General features: G+C 42.1%; 1 protein-coding gene across 5 annotated transcripts in view; it reads right to left on the reverse strand.

The window, feature by feature from the left end:
* Positions 1-18,578, reverse strand: part of LOC124039144 (receptor-type tyrosine-protein phosphatase eta-like) — a 71,975-nt gene extending 53,397 nt beyond the window's left edge. For all 5 annotated transcript variants that reach the window (XM_046355068.1, XM_046355051.1, XM_046355042.1 and 2 more), the window contains exon 1: positions 18,272-18,578. In XM_046355068.1, coding sequence (XP_046211024.1) covers positions 18,272-18,349 — 78 coding nt within the window. In that variant the 5' untranslated portion in view covers positions 18,350-18,578. The remainder of the gene's footprint in view (positions 1-18,271) is intronic.
* Positions 18,579-18,864: the final 286 nt, after the last annotated feature.

Here is an 18,864-nt window from a genome sequence, read left to right on the forward strand (position 1 = left end):
GTTTGTACTTCGAAAGAAGGATGTAAATACAAAAAATAACCACATACCTACTGTAAAATATGGTGGTGGATCTTTGATATTATGGGTCTGTTTTGCTTCCACTGTTCCTGGGGCCCTTGTTAAGGTCAACGGCATCGTGAACTTTACTAAGTACCGGGACATTTTAGCTAAAAACCTGGTTTTCTGGGCCAGGAGTCCCCAAGTGGATCTTCCAGCAAGACAACCCCAAGCACACATCAACATCCACAACGAAATGGTTAATTGACCACAAAATCTGAATTTTGCAATGGCCATCTCTCAGTCTCTGGACTTTTGAAAACCTGTGGTTTGAATTGAAGAGGGCAGTCCGTCAGCGCAGACCGAAGGATGTCAAGGATCAGGAAAGATTCTCTATGGAGGAATGTCCTCTGATCATTCCAATGTATTCTTCAATTTCATAAAACATTTTAGAAAAAGACTCGAGAGGGAACAGGCACCAATACATTTGACGCCAACATTTTTTATTGTTTTCTTTCAGTACTTTTTTATTAAAAAATATTTTGCTCTGAGCAATTGTATTAGTATAAAATAATATCACTATCATTTCTTGGAGCATACAATATACAGTAGCTCTTGTATTTGTATTGTTTATTTTATACAGTCTTTTATGCGCATCTTTATCAAGGGTGCCAATCATTCTGGACGTGTCTGTGTCCCCTTTGGGCCAGATGGGTCATGACAAAGGCCATCTGAAGTCTCCAAGCACATTACCTACCAGTGGAATAACCTATGTACAACAGTGGGGGCTGTTGAGAGGAGGACGGCTCATAATAATGGCTGGAATGGAGTCAAAGGAATGGTATCAGACACATCAAACATGGGGGTTTTCATGTGGTTGATACCACTCCATTGACTCCATTCCAGTCTTTGTTATGAGCTGTTCTCCCCTCAGCATCCTTCACTGATGTACAACCTCTACAACCTCAGGCAGCTGAAGAAATTCTGCATGGCCCACGAAGACCCTCACAAATTTCTACAGATGCACCAGTGAGAGCATTCTGTCGAGCTGCATCACCTCCTGGTACGGCAACTGCACATGGTTCTCCAGAGGGTGGTGTGGTCAGCCCACAACGCATCACTGGGGGACACGCTGCCTGCCCTCCAGGAAATGTACAGCACTCGGTGTCAAAGGAAGGCCAAGATGATCATCTAGGACTTCAGCCACCCCGAGTCACAGTCTGTTCACTCTGCTACCTTCTGGCAGGCAGACACTGAAAAACAGCTTCTATCTCCTGGCCATCAGACTGTTGAACAGCCAATACTAGCCGGCTACCTGCCCAGTTCTCAGCCCTGCACCTTGAGACTAATGCCCCATGAATATGGAGTCATTGAACGCTGGCCACCTCATACTCTGTTTATAAACGGTTGTTTACTCACTGTGTATATACTGTGTTCCCGACATAACCCATCCTAATATACCTACTACTGTAGATACCATTTTCTTTCCAAATTATACTGAACAAAAATATAAACACAAACATTTCAAAAATTTTACTGAGTTACAGTTCATAATAAGGAAATCATTCAATTAAAATACATTCATTAGGCCCTAATCTATGGATTTCAAATGACTGGGCAGCTAGGCCCACCCACTTGGCAGCCAGTCCCACCCACTGAGGAGCCAGGCCCAGCCAATCAGCATGAGTTTTTACACACAAGATGGGCTTTATTACAGACAGAAATACTCCTCAGCACCCCTCCCCCCCCTGGGGTGGTTACACGTGTTCTGTGTTTGTGAGGCCGGTTGAGCGTACTGCCAAATTCTCTAAAACGATGTCGGAGGCAGCTTATGGTACAGAAATTAACATAAAATTATCTGGCAACAACTCTGGTGGACGTTCCTGTAGTCTGCATGCCAATTGCACACTCCCTCAAAACTTGAGACACCTGTGGCATTGTGTTGTACTGTATAACAAAACTGCACATTTTAGAGTGGCCTTTTATTGCTCCCAGCACAAGGTGCACTCGTGTAATGATCATGCTGTTTAATCAGCTTCTTGATATGCCACACCTGTCAGGTGGATGGAGTCTCCTTGACAAAGGAGAAATGCTCACTAACAGAGATGTAAACAAATGTGTGCACAAAATTGGAGAAAAATAAGCTTTTTGTGCGTGTGGAAAATGTTTGGGATTTTTATTTCAGCTCATGAAAAGTTTCAGAGGGACACTTTGCATGTTGTGTGTATATTTTTGTTCAGTGTATATACTGTCTGTACACCCCACATACAGTGTTTATATTCTGGATTCTGACACATGCTCAATAATATATCAACTCTAGATTATTAATTGGACCCATTCTGTCTCCGGATTTCTTGTTTAGATTTTTTGTGTATTGGTATTGTATTTGCGAAACATACACTGTTGGAGCTAGAATCATAAGCAATTCACTGCACCTGATATAACACCTACAAATCTGTGTACACAACCAATACACTTTGATTCAATGTTTTGTATGATGGCAACTTGCCAGTTTCCTAGTCCAGTCCACCACAACTTTGATAAGTCAAAAGTAAACCTTCCACCAATGCAAACCGCAGGCCTTAACTGATGTCCTGCGGTCCACTCTGTTTACCAGACGACTAAACATCACACCCACATTATCCCGTCCCCTATACAAACCTGGTCCTCGACAAGACAGCCTCGGCTATACAGTCCAGCAGATGAGGAGATGCATTAACTCCACTTAACATACTGGGTGTGGTCTGGTTAGAAAAGTCATATCCTTCATTACATTCGCCACAGTTGGGCACACTTGACAACTCGCGGGACGACATTGACGAGGACGTTGACTGAAATGGTGTAATAAAAAGCCAGGCCTAGACTCGGACCAACATCCAGACCCAGATGTAGAGCTTTCAGATCCAGACCTCCAGGTAGCAGCCCATCCGCTGGGACAGGAAGATATCCTCTCTGGGCCTACGGTCACCACTGCCTCCCCTGGTACTCCCCGGAGACCCCTCTCCCTCTCCCTGTCCTTACCATCACTATTGACTCCCTGTCCTTACCATCACTATTGATATCACCAATATCACCAACCCTGCCACACTAAACCTCTCCATGGGGTTGTTGATGTTATTACTATGAATGTTATATGTTCCATACACCAGATACTTGTGCATCTTGAGACATACTGTAGGAGGAAGTCATTCACTGTATTTCTGCTCGCCCTCCCCTCCCCTCCCCTCCCCAGGGGCCTTTGTAGACGACACAGGGGTCTTTGTAGATGACACAAAAGGCCCCTAACCAACACATCGCCCAATCTGGAAGACATCTTTCGTAGGCCAAGCTCAATAAATCTGGCCTTGGATGTCCTCTGTTAGTGTGTGTCCATGAATTCTTGTGTGCATTTCACACAGATAATCCAGACCTAGATTATGCTGTGAAGCTCCTCTGATTTGAGAAAAAAAAACATATATATATATATATACACTTCCTTGAGACAGGGAAAAAAAATCACCTAATATTTTCAAGTATTTTGTGGATTTTAGTGTAACTTGGCTGATGTTGATTGATGGAGTCCCTGTGAAACACCGGGCTAAAACAGTCTTTGGGGGTTTGCCAGCTGAAAGTGTGTGTGTGTGTGTGTGTGTGTGTGTGTGTGTGTGTGTGTGTGTGTGTGTGTGTGTGTGTGTGTGTGTGTGTGTGTGTGTGTGTGTGTGTGTGTGTGTGTGTGTGTGTGTGTGTGTGTGTGTGTGTGTGTGTACACATGAAGGAGTGGACAGAGCATGGGGAGTGAGTCTGATGGTTTTGAAGCTGAAGTTCTACATTCTACACTGCGGGTGGAAATCCTAGAAACAGGATACATACCCTCAGAACAGCCTCAACTTGTCAGGGTATGGACTCTACAAGGTCTCGAACGCGTTCCACAGGGATGCTGGCCCATGTTGACTCCAGTGCTTACCACAGTTGTGTCAAGTTGGCTGGATGGCAAAACTATCCTTCTTTAACCTGTCTCCTCCCCTTCATCTACACTGATTGAAGTGAATTCAATGATTGACATCAATAAGGGATCATAGATTTTACCTGGTCAGTCTGTGTCATGGAAGAACAGGTGTCCCTAATGTTTTGTAGATCGTAGATCGCAAAGCACTATCTGTGAACTAGCTAATTGCTTGAAATGCTGGACTTTTCACGACCTCATGAAATTCTGGCTGGTCATGGAACCAGCATCACCCAGGTATACCCATGCTATAGAAAACCTTAAACAGGTTTTCACAAAACTCATTCAGAAATATGTTTCACCCAATGCAGTTCCCTTTCAAAAAGGCACTATGTGTGTCTATGATGTGTGAAGTTCATGACAAATGTCATTCTGACTTTGTAGATATTGCAAAAACGTATCTTTCATTACGTGTACCGTTTTACTGTCAAGCCAAAGGCACATTTCCACATGCATTGTGTGGACTTCTCCCAGCCAGCCAGCCAGTCGGTCTCTCTCCTGAGTGACCTAGTCATTGTTTTTAAGCTGAAACAACATCCTGGCACCAAGTAGCCCACCCTGGCCTGGCCTGCGACACACCCTGATAACAGCATGGAAGGAACACAGGTCCTCTCAGCCAGTAATTACACTGGGATGTACAGGTAACTGACAAAATAAAGGAAATACTTGAGTAAATGAGGGATACAAACAATATTGAAAACAGGTGCTTCCACACAGGTGTGGTTCTCAGTCACCAGATCTCAATCAAATCGAACACTTATGGTAGATTCTGGAGCCGCGCCTGAGACAACATTTCCTCTACCACCATCAACAAAAAAAACGAATGATGGGATTTCTCGTGGAAGAATGGTGTTGCACACCTCCAATAGAGTACCAGACACTTGTAGAACCTATGCCAAGGCACAATTAAGATGTTCCGGTGGCCCAACGGCCTATTAAGACCCTTTTATGTTGATGTTTCCTCTATATTGGCAGTCACCTTTGACCTCCACCTCAAACAAAGGAAGAGAAGTGCCACCCGACATGGTCTAACAAACCAACGCTCGGACTCCTTCGTCTGGTTGAGGAGACGACACCGCTGCTCGGTGGTGCGCCTCCGGGAGACGTTCCTTTGAACGACAAGTTAGACTGGAACGCTTGGAGTGTAATCAATGACTATGCCATGGTGAACGTCTGTGGTGTTTCTATCAAACGAGTGTGGACATTCTCTCACCACGCATGGTCTCTGTCCCTGATCCAGACATCCAGTCGTGGCATCAGCCATGTCCGCTTCTCTCTGTGGGCTGTAACTGTTCATTAACCGGTAGCCAGACATCAATGGCTAATTGAAGTGAGCGACGAGGAAGTAAAAACTGCAGCTAAAACGGTAACTAACCCTGCAGGGAAATTTGGGATGATATCTCCATCCAAAGCCATGATAAGATGTACACGAGATAGCCTCTGTCTGTATTATACAGGACTTGAGCTTACAGGTTTTATTAACTGTCTCACCGTATATGCCAGTCTGTTTCTGCCAGCGCTTTAGCGGGCGTTCGGGCGGACATTTTGTATCTGCCAAAAATGAATCGCACCCATTGTTATGCTATGCTAGTCATATGTTGAAGGATGATCGAGACGACACATTAAGTGATAGCATACCCATCTAGCACAAGCGCACCAAAACAGCAATCACATTTGAACCATTTTACAACCCCAAAAACCATTTTATAATGTCCTTTCTACGATCACATTTACAACCTGTACGAGCATCATCGAACACCACGGTACTGACTGAAGCGTTCTGAATCGATCATTTTGTCTGTGGACTGTAACCGTGTAGCAGATAAGATAAGGGTTTTAGGAGAAAAGCCAGTTGTGTCACACCACGTCCCCCAGAGAGAGTTCAATGTCTGTTTGATGGCAGCCATTTTCGGATACATTTGCCTCTGGATTTGTTTGCTGAGTTTCCCGGAGTCAGTGGATGGCAGATGTGACAGAGAGATTGTTTTCCAGTTACTGTTTAGCCAGTCACTACTTTTGGCCCAAAGTAGTCAATAAAAAGGAAAATCCCTTATTGGTAATTTAATTGAAGTTTTGAAAAGAAAAGACAAGTATCTTCAGTGGATTAGCTAGTTGTTATCTAGGTTTGTCTTCTGTGTCGTTTTTGTCTCTTTTTTTGGGGTCATTTTTTTGAGGGGGGTCATTTGTGTGTGTGTGTGTGTGTGTGTGTGTGTGTGTGTGTGTGTGTGTGTGTGTGTGTGTGTGTGTGTGTGTGTGTGTGTGTGTGTGTGTGTGTGTGTGTGTGTGTGTGTGTGTGTGTGTGTGTGTGCATGCAGCCCTTTGTGTGTGTGTGTGTGTGTGTGTGTGTGTGTGTGTGTGTGTGTGTGTGTGTGTGTGTGTGTGTGTGTGTGTGTGTGTGTGTGTGTGTGTGTGTGTGTGTGTGTGTGTGTGCGTGCGTGCGTGCGTGCGTGCGTGCGTGCGTGCGTGCGTGCATGCAGCCCTTTGTTGCGTCTGTGTACATGCGTGTGTGTGTGTGTGCATGCAGCCCTTTGCGTCTGTGTACATGCGTGTGTGTACATGTACCTGTGCTTTTTCATCCCATCCTACCTCCCACTCTAGTGTCCCACACCACCTACTGTATCGTGGCTCTGATCGGGATCTATGGAAATCAGCTGAGTGGTATTTGGTGTCCCAGGCCGGCGGTGCTATAGTGTGCTTTGCTGTGTGGAGATGCCTATCTGGCCTTATTGTATAACAGTCGGCACCACTTCTCCCTGCTCAGGTTACTGCCCAAGCTGCAGCCGCACTCACGCAAAAACGCTAGACAGGCAGCCCAGCAAACAGTGGACAACAGGGTGTGTGTGTGTGTGTGTGTGTGTGTGTGTGTGTGTGTGTGTGTGTGTGTGTGTGTGTGTGTGTGTGTGTGTGTGTGTGTGTGTGTGTGTGTGTGTGTGTGTGTGTGTGTGTGTGTGTGTGTGTGTGTGTGTGTGTGTGTGTGTGTGTGTGTGTGTGTCGATACGGTCAGCAGTTGTGCACCACAGCACAATACCTATGAGAGCAAACCACCACAGACCCACAGCGGCATAGTGCATGAAGAACGCTAATGGGACTGAAATACTGGGCAATTTTCCTTCTTTCATTGTAAAACAGGGAAGCCAATCGGTGGTTCACAAAGATCTTGGATACTGAGAGCTATGTTTATCCACAGCTGAAGTGTCAATTTTATCATACCAACCATACACTAAATCCCAGTTCAGGGGAAACGGTGTAACCCGCCAACTTGTCGACTCTTTCGCTGTGCTAAACTCTCTCTTTATATATATTCTCATTCTCTCTCTCTCTCTCTCTCTGTCTCTCTCTCTGTCTCTCTGTCCTTATTTTCCTCACCCTGACCTTTCCAGTTCAGCCCCTCCCCATCCACCCAGCCCAAAAAAAAGAAAACGTCTTTTACATTGCGCATCCCAACGTCCGGGCCGTAGCGCCTTCATAGGCCATCAGTGATAGAGGGAGCGATTAGGCATCTGCTGACAATAAGAGCTTTGAATCAGTCAGTCAGTCAGTGAGAAAAGCTGGTCTCTCATTCACATGGGGCTGTAGCCCTGGGTCTCTTTGTCAGGCGTTATAGACATGCAGAGGAGTCAGAGGCCTGTTCAGGAGGCAACATGTTTGGGGCTGTTAATTTGGAAGTGGCCTGTCTGGATTCTGATAGGGGATAGAGGGAGTGGGCTGTGCAGCATTCCATTAAAGCACACTTGACATGACCAGTTTTGTGACAGCCGTACCCGCGATGGACACAGGAGCCTCTGTGCTGTTTGAGATCAGGCTTAATAAGTCCTAAGGATAAGATGTCAGTTCTATATGTTGCGCATTGGACACTCCTCAGAGGAGGAAGAACCATCCTCCTTAGTGAATAAAAATAAACATTTTAAAACTTGAAGAAGTAATCCTTTTAAAATAAAACTATACTAAATATATTCACGTTACCAAAGAATTGATTAAAACACACTGTTTTGCAATGAAGGCCTATATTAGCCTCAACCGCACTCTGTAGGATAGCAGCATGGTGTAGCTGGAGGACAGCTAGCTTCCGTCCTCCTCTTGGTACGTTGACTTCAATACAAACCTAGGAGGCTCTTGGTTCCCACCCCCTTCCATGGAGTTACACAGTAATTATGACAACTTCCGGAGGACGTCCTCCAACCTATCAGAGCTCCTGCAGCATGAACTGACATGTTGTCCACCCAATCAAAGGATCAGCGAATGAATCTAGTACTGAAAGCATAAGCTACAGCTAGCTAGAACTTCAGTGCATAAAATATGGTGAGTAGTTGACTCAAAGAGAGAGCGAGACAATAATTGAAAAGTTTTCAACAAATTATACTTGTTTTTTCTTCAAAAATGAAGGAGAAGCAAGAGAGAGATTTAGTCATTTTTTTCAGTTTCAGTTTCACTTACTTAGCTAGCAAATGCAGCTGATTAGTTGAGTTACTCAAACACTCTGCTCAAACAGAGGGATGCTATGTTAGCTAGCTGGCTATGACTAACCAACACAACACTAGAACTCTTTTTTTTAACTTTAGCTAATATGGGGACAATGATGTAGGTTGTGTGTAGCGGTTATGACATGGTTTGGCTTGGAAAGGTTTTTTCGCCTGATCACATACAGCTGATGTGTTGTTCTTTGAAGCGAAAAGGTTCAAACAAAGGGAGAAGGTGAGAGGGAAAATGATGTGGCTGCTATGAAAGTGAACTATGTTTATGCGTGCTCAGGGGTGTATTCATTCCACCGATTCTGTTGAAAGAAGTTTGTTAAACGAAAGCAAACGAAACGGGGATAAAAAATACCTGAATTTGTCCAATAGAAACTCTCGTTTGCAACTGTTGGACTAATGATTAGATAAGCTAGATGCAGGCAAGAGTGTGCAAGACGGTATTGAATGTGTCACTGTCTGTCCATGTGTCAAGGTCTGTCATCTCAATTTTTTATCTCGACCTGTGTGCACCTAAGTTGTAAACTTTAATTCATAGACTAGGTTGTAGAAACCTCATGATGGTTATAGGGAACATTTGAGTATCATGTAGTAGCCTAAACCTATCGATGTTACATTGAACTGGGCAAATGGAATATGAATGATAGTCATCCAACATGCTGTATGTAACAGAAATAAGGCCATGCTCGTGAAAAATAATTAATTGTCTTCCCTCATAATAAACGTCACTGACCACCACCAGTGTTGCGTGGCACCAAACATGACTTCAAAGTGCTGTGATTGTGTTAGTGTAAATGGAAAGAGGAATTCAACAGAGGTATTGTGTCACAAATGTGATTAGGGAACAAAGTACAGTAAAGCCTTTACTCAAAAGTCTTCCGTCCCCATCTAACCTGTGTGTGTGTGTGTGTGTGTGTGTGTGTGTGTGTGTGTGTGTGTGTGTGTGTGTGTGTGTGTGTGTGTGTGTGTGTGTGTGTGTGTGTGTGTGTGTGTGTGTGTGTGTGTGTGTGTGTGTGTGTGTGTGTGTGTGTGTGTGTGCCTATGCTTTTTATTCCAGGAAAACACCCCTAAATGTAGATGTGACCACAACTTGTACACAGCTGCGTACGTAACTATAAAAGGGGACAGGACTCGCTTCCTTGTTCCCGAGATGGACCCACTGATAGCAACGTCACAATTTTCCCATCAAAAATGAGTTCACGGGCAGAGAAGTCATTTCACACACACAGACGAGAGTAATCATTCCATGATAAACTCATGCAAAGCAATGTACTTTTCCTGGGTCTTTAATTGCTGGGTCTCGCTCTCCGAACTGTAGCTGCTATCTCACCACCCACACTGTAGTTAACAGGGCTATTTGATCTCAGAGGCCATGTCGATGCTGCCGTCTGAAATCCTTTCATGTGTACAAATCACATACAAATTTCCCTGTTACGAAATAAATAGGGATGTGACAGTCTATTGTGATGCTGTCTTTTTGATTGTGTGGGTGCTGGAGGTGGCATTCAATGCAAATAAACGCATTTGGAAGATTGACTGTCGATACTTGACGGTGAACAAAATTTAGCTCCCTTGTTTTTATGTCAACTTGTCGCCTGCTTTTAGTACACACACTGAGTATACGAAACATGAAAAACTTGTCAGGGCACGGACTCTACAAGGTGTCGAAAGTGTTCCACAGGGATGCTGACCCATGATGACTCCAATGCTTCCCACAGTTGTGGCAAGTTGGCTCGATGTCCTTTTGGGCGGTGGACCATTGTGGATACACACAGGAAACAGTTGAGCATGAAAAACCCAGCAGCGTCGCAGTTCTTGACACAAAAAGGTGCGCCTGGCACCTACTACCATACCTCATTCAAAGACACTTAAACCATTCGTCTTGTCCATTCACCCTCTGAATGGCACAATCCACGTCTCAACTGTCTCAAGGCTTAAAAATCCTTCATTAACCGGTCTCCTCCTCCTTCATCTACACTGATTGAAGTCGATGTAACAAGTGACATCAATAAGGGATCATGGCTTTCACCTGGTTAGTCTGTCATGGAATGAGCAGGTGTTCTTAATGTTTTGTAAACTCAATTCTGCATTTCAATACGAAAACAGTCTCTCCCGCTCATCTGCTACCTTATATAATGTTACATACCCTACGTTATTCATCTCATATGCATACGTATATACTGTACTCTATATCATCTACTGCATCCTTATGTAATAAATGTATCACTAGCCACTTTAACTATGCCACTTTGTTTACATACTCATCTCATATGTATATACTGTACTCGATACCATCTACTGTATCTTGCCTATGCTGCTCTGTACCATCACTCATTCATATATCTTTATGTACATATTCTTTATCCCCTTACACTGTGTATAAGACAGTAGTTTTGGAATTGTTAGTTAGATTACTTGTTGGTTATTACTGCATTGTTGGAACTAGAAGCACAAGCATTTCACTACACTCGCATTAACATCTGCTAACCATGTGTATGTGACAAATACAATTTGATTTGATTTGATCTGTTATTTTCCATACAGTATCAAAAACACAAAACAAAGACCCTATGGGCCAATGGGGAAACTGGATGCTCTTCAGATCCAATGTTAACCTATCAGTTCCATCACTCGCCCAGATTTGTACATGTCCTTCCATTGGACCCCTAGAGGGGAGCGAGGGCTCCCGACCCATGCTCCCCAACCAACCTGACAGCTTGAGAGAATCTGCAGAGAAGAATATGACAAGCTCCCCAAATACAGGCGTGGCAAGCTTGTAGCGTCATACCCAAGAAGACTTGAGGCTGTAATCACTGCCAAAGGTGCTTCAACAAAGTACTGAGTAAAGGAAAGGGTCTGAATACTTATGTAAATGTGATATTTCCGTTTTTTTTAAATGAATGTGCAAAAAATGTGAACAACCTGTTTTTGTATTGTCATTATGGGGTATTGTGTGTAGATTGATGGGGGGGGGATTATTTAATACATTTTAGAATAAGGCTGTAACGTAACAACATGTGCTTCTACACCTGCATTGCTTGCTGTTTGGGGTTTTAGGCTGGGTTTCTGTACAGCACTTTGAGATATCAGCTGATGTACGAAGGGCTATATAAATACATTTGATTTGATAAGGTAAAAGTCAATGGGTCTGAATACTTTCACCCTTGGGAAACAGTAGATGAGAGGGGGCACAGAGAAGGAAGAGGAAGGGGAAGGATGAGAAAGCGGGGAAGAGAAGTGGGAGTGATGTAGTCAGTATGGGAGGAGAACATTACATACATAGTGGGTGAGAAAGAGGGTAAGAGAAAAAGCAAAAGAACAAAAAAAATTGCCAGCAAGAACAATAACAGGAACGAGATTATGTAAAATACTTTCAAGTGCCTTTTCCCTATTGACCTTTCGACCCCTAGGTCCTTTGAGCTGTGAAACACAAAGGTGCCCTCCTCTGAAATGGGTCTTATCTAATCGGTCCTCTACCCACCATCATCATCACCATAATCTCTCCCTTTGGTGCCACTGCCAGCCACTGTTCAATCATGCACGCACACATTCTCACAACCATGGTTATCAGTACCCGAGAGCTATCAATAGGAACTCGCTCTCAACCACATACAAATCCTAATCTCAAAGCCTTCCACAGTCCCCCAGGGGCCAGCCTAGAACAAACTGAGGGTTATTAGAAAAATGGCTGCAATAGTAGCGTCTATTTCTCACAGCTTTTCTCTATTTCAAACAATGTTCCTTATTGACCGTAAAAGATCTGAGGTCAACGGTAGAGCAAAATGTGGAGGTTATGAAGTAATATCAGTGAAGAATTCTGTTAAATATTTTGTACTTTTTAAAATAAAGGTTTAATTTTCTCTAAATCCAATATGGCCAATCCTTCTTCCCACTATCCACTTCAGAGGACGACCTTGATATTCAAAGTTGAACATTGGATCATTATACGGTTTTACTTAAATCTTTCCACCCAGTGCTAGGTCACCCTTCTCAGTCCTCCCATTTCCCAATTTTTCTGCTGATTTGGTTATAAATGAATTCAACTAATTAGCAAAAAATCTCTGAAGCTGGAGACTCATATCACACTCACTAGCTTTAAGCACCAGCTGTCAGAGCAGCTCACAGATCACTGCACCTGTACATAGCCCATCTATCTACCTACCTCATCCCCATACAGTATTTATTTATTTATCTTGCTCCTTTGCACCCCCAGTATCTCGACTTGCACATTCATCTTCTGCACATCTACCATTCCAGTGTTTTAATTGCTATATTGTAATTACTTCGCCACCATGGCCTATTTATTGCCTTAACTCTCTTATCTTACCTCATTTGCACTCACTGTATATAGACTTTTTGTTTCATTTTGTGCTACTGTATTATTGACTATGTTTTGTTTATTCCATGTGTAACTGTGTTGTTGTATGTGTCTAATTGCTATGCTTTATCTTGGCCAGGTCACAGTTGCAAATGTGAACTTGTTCTCAACTAGCCTACCTGGTTAAATAAAGGTGTTCTCAACTAGCCTACCTGGTTAAATAAAGGTGTTCTCAACTAGCCTACCTGGTTAAATAAAGGTGTTCTCAACTAGCCTACCTGGTTAAATAAAGGTGTTCTCAACTAGCCTACCTGGTTAAATAAAGGGTTAAATAAAGTTTCTCAACTAGCCTACCTGGTTAAATAAAGGTGTTCTCAACTAGGGTTAAATAAAGTTCTCAACTAGCCTACCTGGTTAAATAAAGGTGTTCTCAACTAGCCTACCTGGTTAAATAAAGGTGTTCTCAACTAGCCTACCTGGTTAAATAAAGGTGTTCTCAACTAGCCTACCTGGTTAAATAAAGGTGTTCTCAACTAGCCTAGCTGGTTAAATAAAGGTGAAGTAAAATAAATCAAATACAATTAGCATAATGCTTAAATTTAACAACAGATTCTGCTAACTTCCCTTGTGATATTTACCCTTTAACTATAGTGCAGTTCACCTCAGAGGCCGGACTGTCTCTCCTACCTGTGTTATATTAACAGGATTAAAAATCCATTTTGCATATGTACCATGACCTCTTCTCATCACGATCACTGTGTGTACTCTTCATAGAAGTTGGCAAGGTGATAAGGCATCGCCTTACCACATCACTACATCACCACTTCCTCATCACCCTTAAATTACCCCGTTTAAAATGTTTTCATTTGAAATGTAACCTTTATTTAACTAGGCAAGTCCGTTAAGAACAAATTCTTATTTACAATGACGGCCTACTCCAGCCAAACCCGGACGATGCTGGGCCAATCGGGCGCCGCCCTATGGGACTCCCGATCACAGCTGGTTGTGATACAGCCTGGATTCGAAACAGGGTGTCTGTAGTGACGCCTCAAGTACTGAGACGCAGTGCCTTAGACCGCTGCGCCACTCGGGAACCCCTTAGGCTGGGTGGACACGCCAAACCAAAGCTTCTCACTGTTTGGGGCATTTTTCATAGGCACAGCTCTTCCAGCAACCACCCTTCAAAACTACTACTAGTGGAACTACCATTGGAATAACATATGTATTTAACTTGTAACAAGCAAGTCAGCACATGCCGTTTGTGGAATACTTTTGATTCACTTTTCAATATTATGTTATATTATTCAATAAATCATTTAGTAAATTTAAGATTACGGATGTAAAGCGTTGCCCTGAGCTCTCTCTCTCAGCCTGAAGTCTTACTCCTGTAGCCTACACGTTATACAGTGGGGCAATAAAGTATTTAGTCAGTCACCAATTGTGCAAGTTCTCCCACTTAAAAAGATGAGAGCGGCCTGTAATTTTCATCATAGGTACACTTCAACTATGACAGACAAAATGAGAAAAAAATCCAGAGAATTACATTGTAGGATTTTTTATGAATTTATTTGCAAATTATGGTGGAAAATAGTGGAAGTTTATCTCAATATTTTGTTATATACCCTTTGTTGGCAATGACAGAGTTCAAACGTTTTCTGTAAGTCTTCCCAAGGTTTTCACACACTGTTGCTGGTATTTTGGCCCATTCCTCCATGCAGATCTCCTCTAGAGCAGTGATGTTTTGGGGCTGTTGCTGGGCAACACGTACTTTCAACTCCCTCCAAAGATTTTCTATGGGGTTGAGATCTGGAGACTGGCTAGGCCACTCCAGGACCTTGAAATGTTTCTTACAAAGCCACTCCTTCGTTGCCCGGGCAGTGTGTTTGGGATTATTGTCATGCTGAAAGAACCAGCCACGTTTCATCTTCAATGCCCTTGCTGATGGTAAGCTTTGTTACTTTGGTCCCAGCTCTCCTGCCTGGTGCAGGTCTACAATTTTGTTTCTGGTGTCCTTTGACAGCTCTTTGGTCTTGGCCATAGTGAAGTTTGGAGTGTGACTGTTTGAGGTTGTGGACAGGTGTCTTTTATACTGATAACAAGTTCAGACAGGTGCCATTAATACAGGTAACGAGTGGAGGACAGAGGAGCCTCTTAAAGAAGAAGTTACAGGTCTGTGAGAGACAGAAATCTTGCTTGTTTGTAGGTGACCAAATACTTATTTTCCACCATAATTTGCAAATAAATTCATTAAAAATCTTACAATGTGATTTTCTAGATTTTTTTTCTGATTTTGTTTGTCATAGTTGAAATGTACCCATGATGAAAATTACAGGCCTCTCAACTTTTTAAGTGGGAGAACTTGCACAATTGGTGGCTGACTAAATACTTTTTGCCCCACTGTATATGAGGACCCACGTCCAAAACAGCATGATCATGTCAGGATACAAGCACAGCCCTCTCAAGTACACACACACACACACACACACACACACACACACACACACACACACACACACACACACACACACACACACACACACACACACACACACACACACACACACACACACACACACACACACACACACACACACACACACACACAGTCCTCATTCAATTCCTGACCCCTTTGTGTGGGACTCACACATCTTCACACGCCATTCTCACTCACCCTCTCCAGAAAGATCAGTTGGAGAGCGGTGGACCTAGTTTATAGTCAAATAGTGGTTGGATAAGCACAGGTTAAATGGCTAATGGGCTCCAGCAACTACAGTGCCTTGCAAAACTATTCCTTGGATATCTTCACAATGTATTGTGTTACAACGTGGGATTAATTGAATTGTCATTTTTTTGTCAACAATCTACACAAAATACTCTGTCAAAGTGGAAGAAAAATTATATATTTTTTAAAGATTCATAGAAATTCAAGAACAAAAATATTGTCATTGCATAAGTATTCAACTCCCCAAGTCAACACATGTTAAAAACACCTTTGGCATCGATTACAGCTGTGAGTTTTGGGTAAGTCTATAAAAGAGCTATGCACACCTGGATTGTGCAATATTTCCCCATTATTATTTTCAAAATTCTTCAAGCCCTGTTAAGATGTTGGGGTCATGGCAAGACAGCAATTTTCAAGTCTTGCCATAGATTTTCAAGCAGATTTAGGTCTAAACTATAACTTGGCCATTCACTCACTGTCTTATTGGTAAGCAAGTTTTCCTCCAGGATTTTGCCTGTTCTTAGCTCCATCCTGTTTCTTTTTATCCTGGAAAGACTCCCCAGTATTTGCTGATGTCAAGCATACCCATAACATGATGCAGCCACCACCAAGCTTGAAAATAAGGAGGTAGTTACTCTGTGATGTGTTGTGTTGGATTTCCCCCCAAAAAATAGGGCTTTACATTCAGGCTCAAAAATGATTATTTTGCTGTGTTTTTTGTAGTTGTTGCATGTTTTGGAATATTTGTATTCTGTATGTTTGTATTCTTCTTTTCACTCTGTCATTTAGGTCATTATTATTATTATTATTGTGGAGTCACTACAATGTTGTTGATCCATCCTCAATTTTCTCCCATCACAGCAATTGAACTCTGTAGCTGTTTAAAAAAATAGATTTTTCTTTATTACGGATGTCCTCATGGTTAACATCCCTGAGCAGTTTTATTCCGGTCCTGCAGCTCAGTTCAGAAGAATAACTATCTTTGAAGTGGTTTTATATATACATAATCCACAGCATAATTATTAACTTGACCATACTTAGAGATATTTCATGTCAGATTTGTTATTGTTACCCATCCACCAATCACTGTCCTTCATTATGAGGCTTTTGAAAATATACCTGGTCTTTGTAGTTGAATTAAAAATATACATATATATTTAACCTTTATTTAACCAGGTAGGCCAGTTGAGAACAACTTCTCATTTACAACTGCAACCTGGCCAAGATAAAGCAAAGCAGTGCGACAAAAAAAAACACAGTTACACATGGAATAAACAAACATACAGTCAATAAAACAATAGAAAAACTATATACAGTGTGTGCAAATAAAGTAAGGAGGTAAGGCAATAAATAGGCCATAGTAGCGAAGTAATTACAATTTAGCAAATTAACACTGAAGTGATAGATGTGCAGATGATGTGCAAGTAGAAATGCTGGTGTGCAAAAGAGCAAATAAAGTATATAAAAACAATATGGGGATGAGGTAGGTAGTTGGGTGGGCTATTTACAGATGGGTGCTTGAAATTCAATACTTACAGATGTATGTATGGAGGGACAGAGGAAGGGTTAGTCATTCAAAAATCATGTCAACCCCTATTATTCCACACTGAGTGAGTCCATGTAACTTATTATGTGATTTGTAAAGCAACATTTGATTCCTGACCTAATTTTGGCTGAATACTAATTTTGGCTGAATACTAATTTTGGCTGAATAACAAAGTGGCTGAATACTGATGCAACAACTATATGATTATTTATCTAAAAAAAATGTAATAAATATTCTTACACTTTGACATTAGAGTATTTTGTGTAGATTGTTGACAATTTTTTGTAAACAATTATAACAATTTAAATCCGGCTTTGAAACACAATACAACATGAAGAAATGCAAGGGGTCTGACAACTTTTGCAAGCACTGTTTGTGCAAAGCATGTTTAATGTTGCGTTTGTGTATATTGTGCCCTATTCCTTGCGAATTAAGTCTATGTTGGTATTGTTGGTGTTTGTATGAATATGACGTTCTACTATTACAGATGGGTCTGTAGTACCTAATCTAGTAGCTGGCAATACGCTTGTTGTGTAGCCCATTGTACATGTTGAGTCCATTGAAAGACCCTTTAACAAAAGACATATGAATAAATATCAAATAGCCTAAAGAGAACAATAAGAATCACACCCATATTATGCCTAAATATAAAATACTGAATCCCAGAGTGGCATTTTTGCATTTACTGTATGAAATAATTGTCAAAAAATGTGAGGGTATTTGAGAGAGATTAACACATTCTCTCACATCCAACTGAATGAAGACAATCCTGGGCCCCCATGCGAATAAATAGCTTAATATTGTTGAAACGTAAAGGTCAATGTATTAATTACTTAGTGACATGAATTGATTACAGTCCCAATTCCAACAAGACCGTATTCATTGCACAATGGAAGCACTGTCATAAACGGAATACATTCTGTAACCTTTCAAATTGAATGGATTTGACAGAAGGAAAAAAAATCGAAAAAAATAAGATGTTCCATTATTATTATTATTCAATGACTTTACAAACTCATGTTTACAGACCCTCTATACAGACTGATAGTGATAGGCCTAAGTCTTACACGCAGCAGCCGCTTGCTGGCAAAATAACATAACTTTACCTGACGCGACAGGTGCAATGTTCAGCATAGTCATTTATGACACAATATTGTGGCTTTTCTATAGAAAAAAACAAGACCGTAAAACCTCTCCAAGTTGTGTTTATGTTGTCAAATATAAATCAATCACTTACTTTGAGAAACAGATATAGGACGACAGACGTCCTGAGAAGAACACCGAAGCAGGACATTCGGCTCATGGCGCCAAGCATCTGGGAGAAACTTCACAAGCGTTTCTTGCTGGTTGGTGTGCGCTTGCAATTCCAAACGTCACTTTTTTTCTCAAACTATCTCCTCGACTTTTGATTTTATAGACGCGTACCGTTTAGCCTTGTCGCTAGTGTGGTCTTGTAAACTGTTGCGTTGGCTCCGGTCGCCAAACGAGTGGTGGTGTTTTATAGGAAGAAGTTACTTTTCTGTGTCCCCTTTTGCGGGGTGGAGCGGTGGCCTCTGGCGTCACTTTCAGAAGTTATAGTTATGTGCATGCCTGTGCAGTCAGCTTGGCTATGCGCCTCCTCTCCTTCACTTTCTGGCAATGGTCTCTGTGGTCATTTAATCAATGCTGTTGCTAAAGTTACCGGGTCCTCTTCCTCCGCGAGGACTTCGGGGAGGAAGTCTTTTCATTCAGAAATGTAGCCATCCCACATTCTTGCCATAACTCCGCAAAACAGTGTTAAGAAATGCATCCATGACGGGGTTCCTCAACAATTCCAAGCACAGCCAAGGC

Source organism: Oncorhynchus gorbuscha, linkage group LG01 (genome assembly GCF_021184085.1).
Source record: "Oncorhynchus gorbuscha isolate QuinsamMale2020 ecotype Even-year linkage group LG01, OgorEven_v1.0, whole genome shotgun sequence".
Classification (NCBI taxonomy): Eukaryota; Metazoa; Chordata; class Actinopteri; order Salmoniformes; family Salmonidae; genus Oncorhynchus; species Oncorhynchus gorbuscha.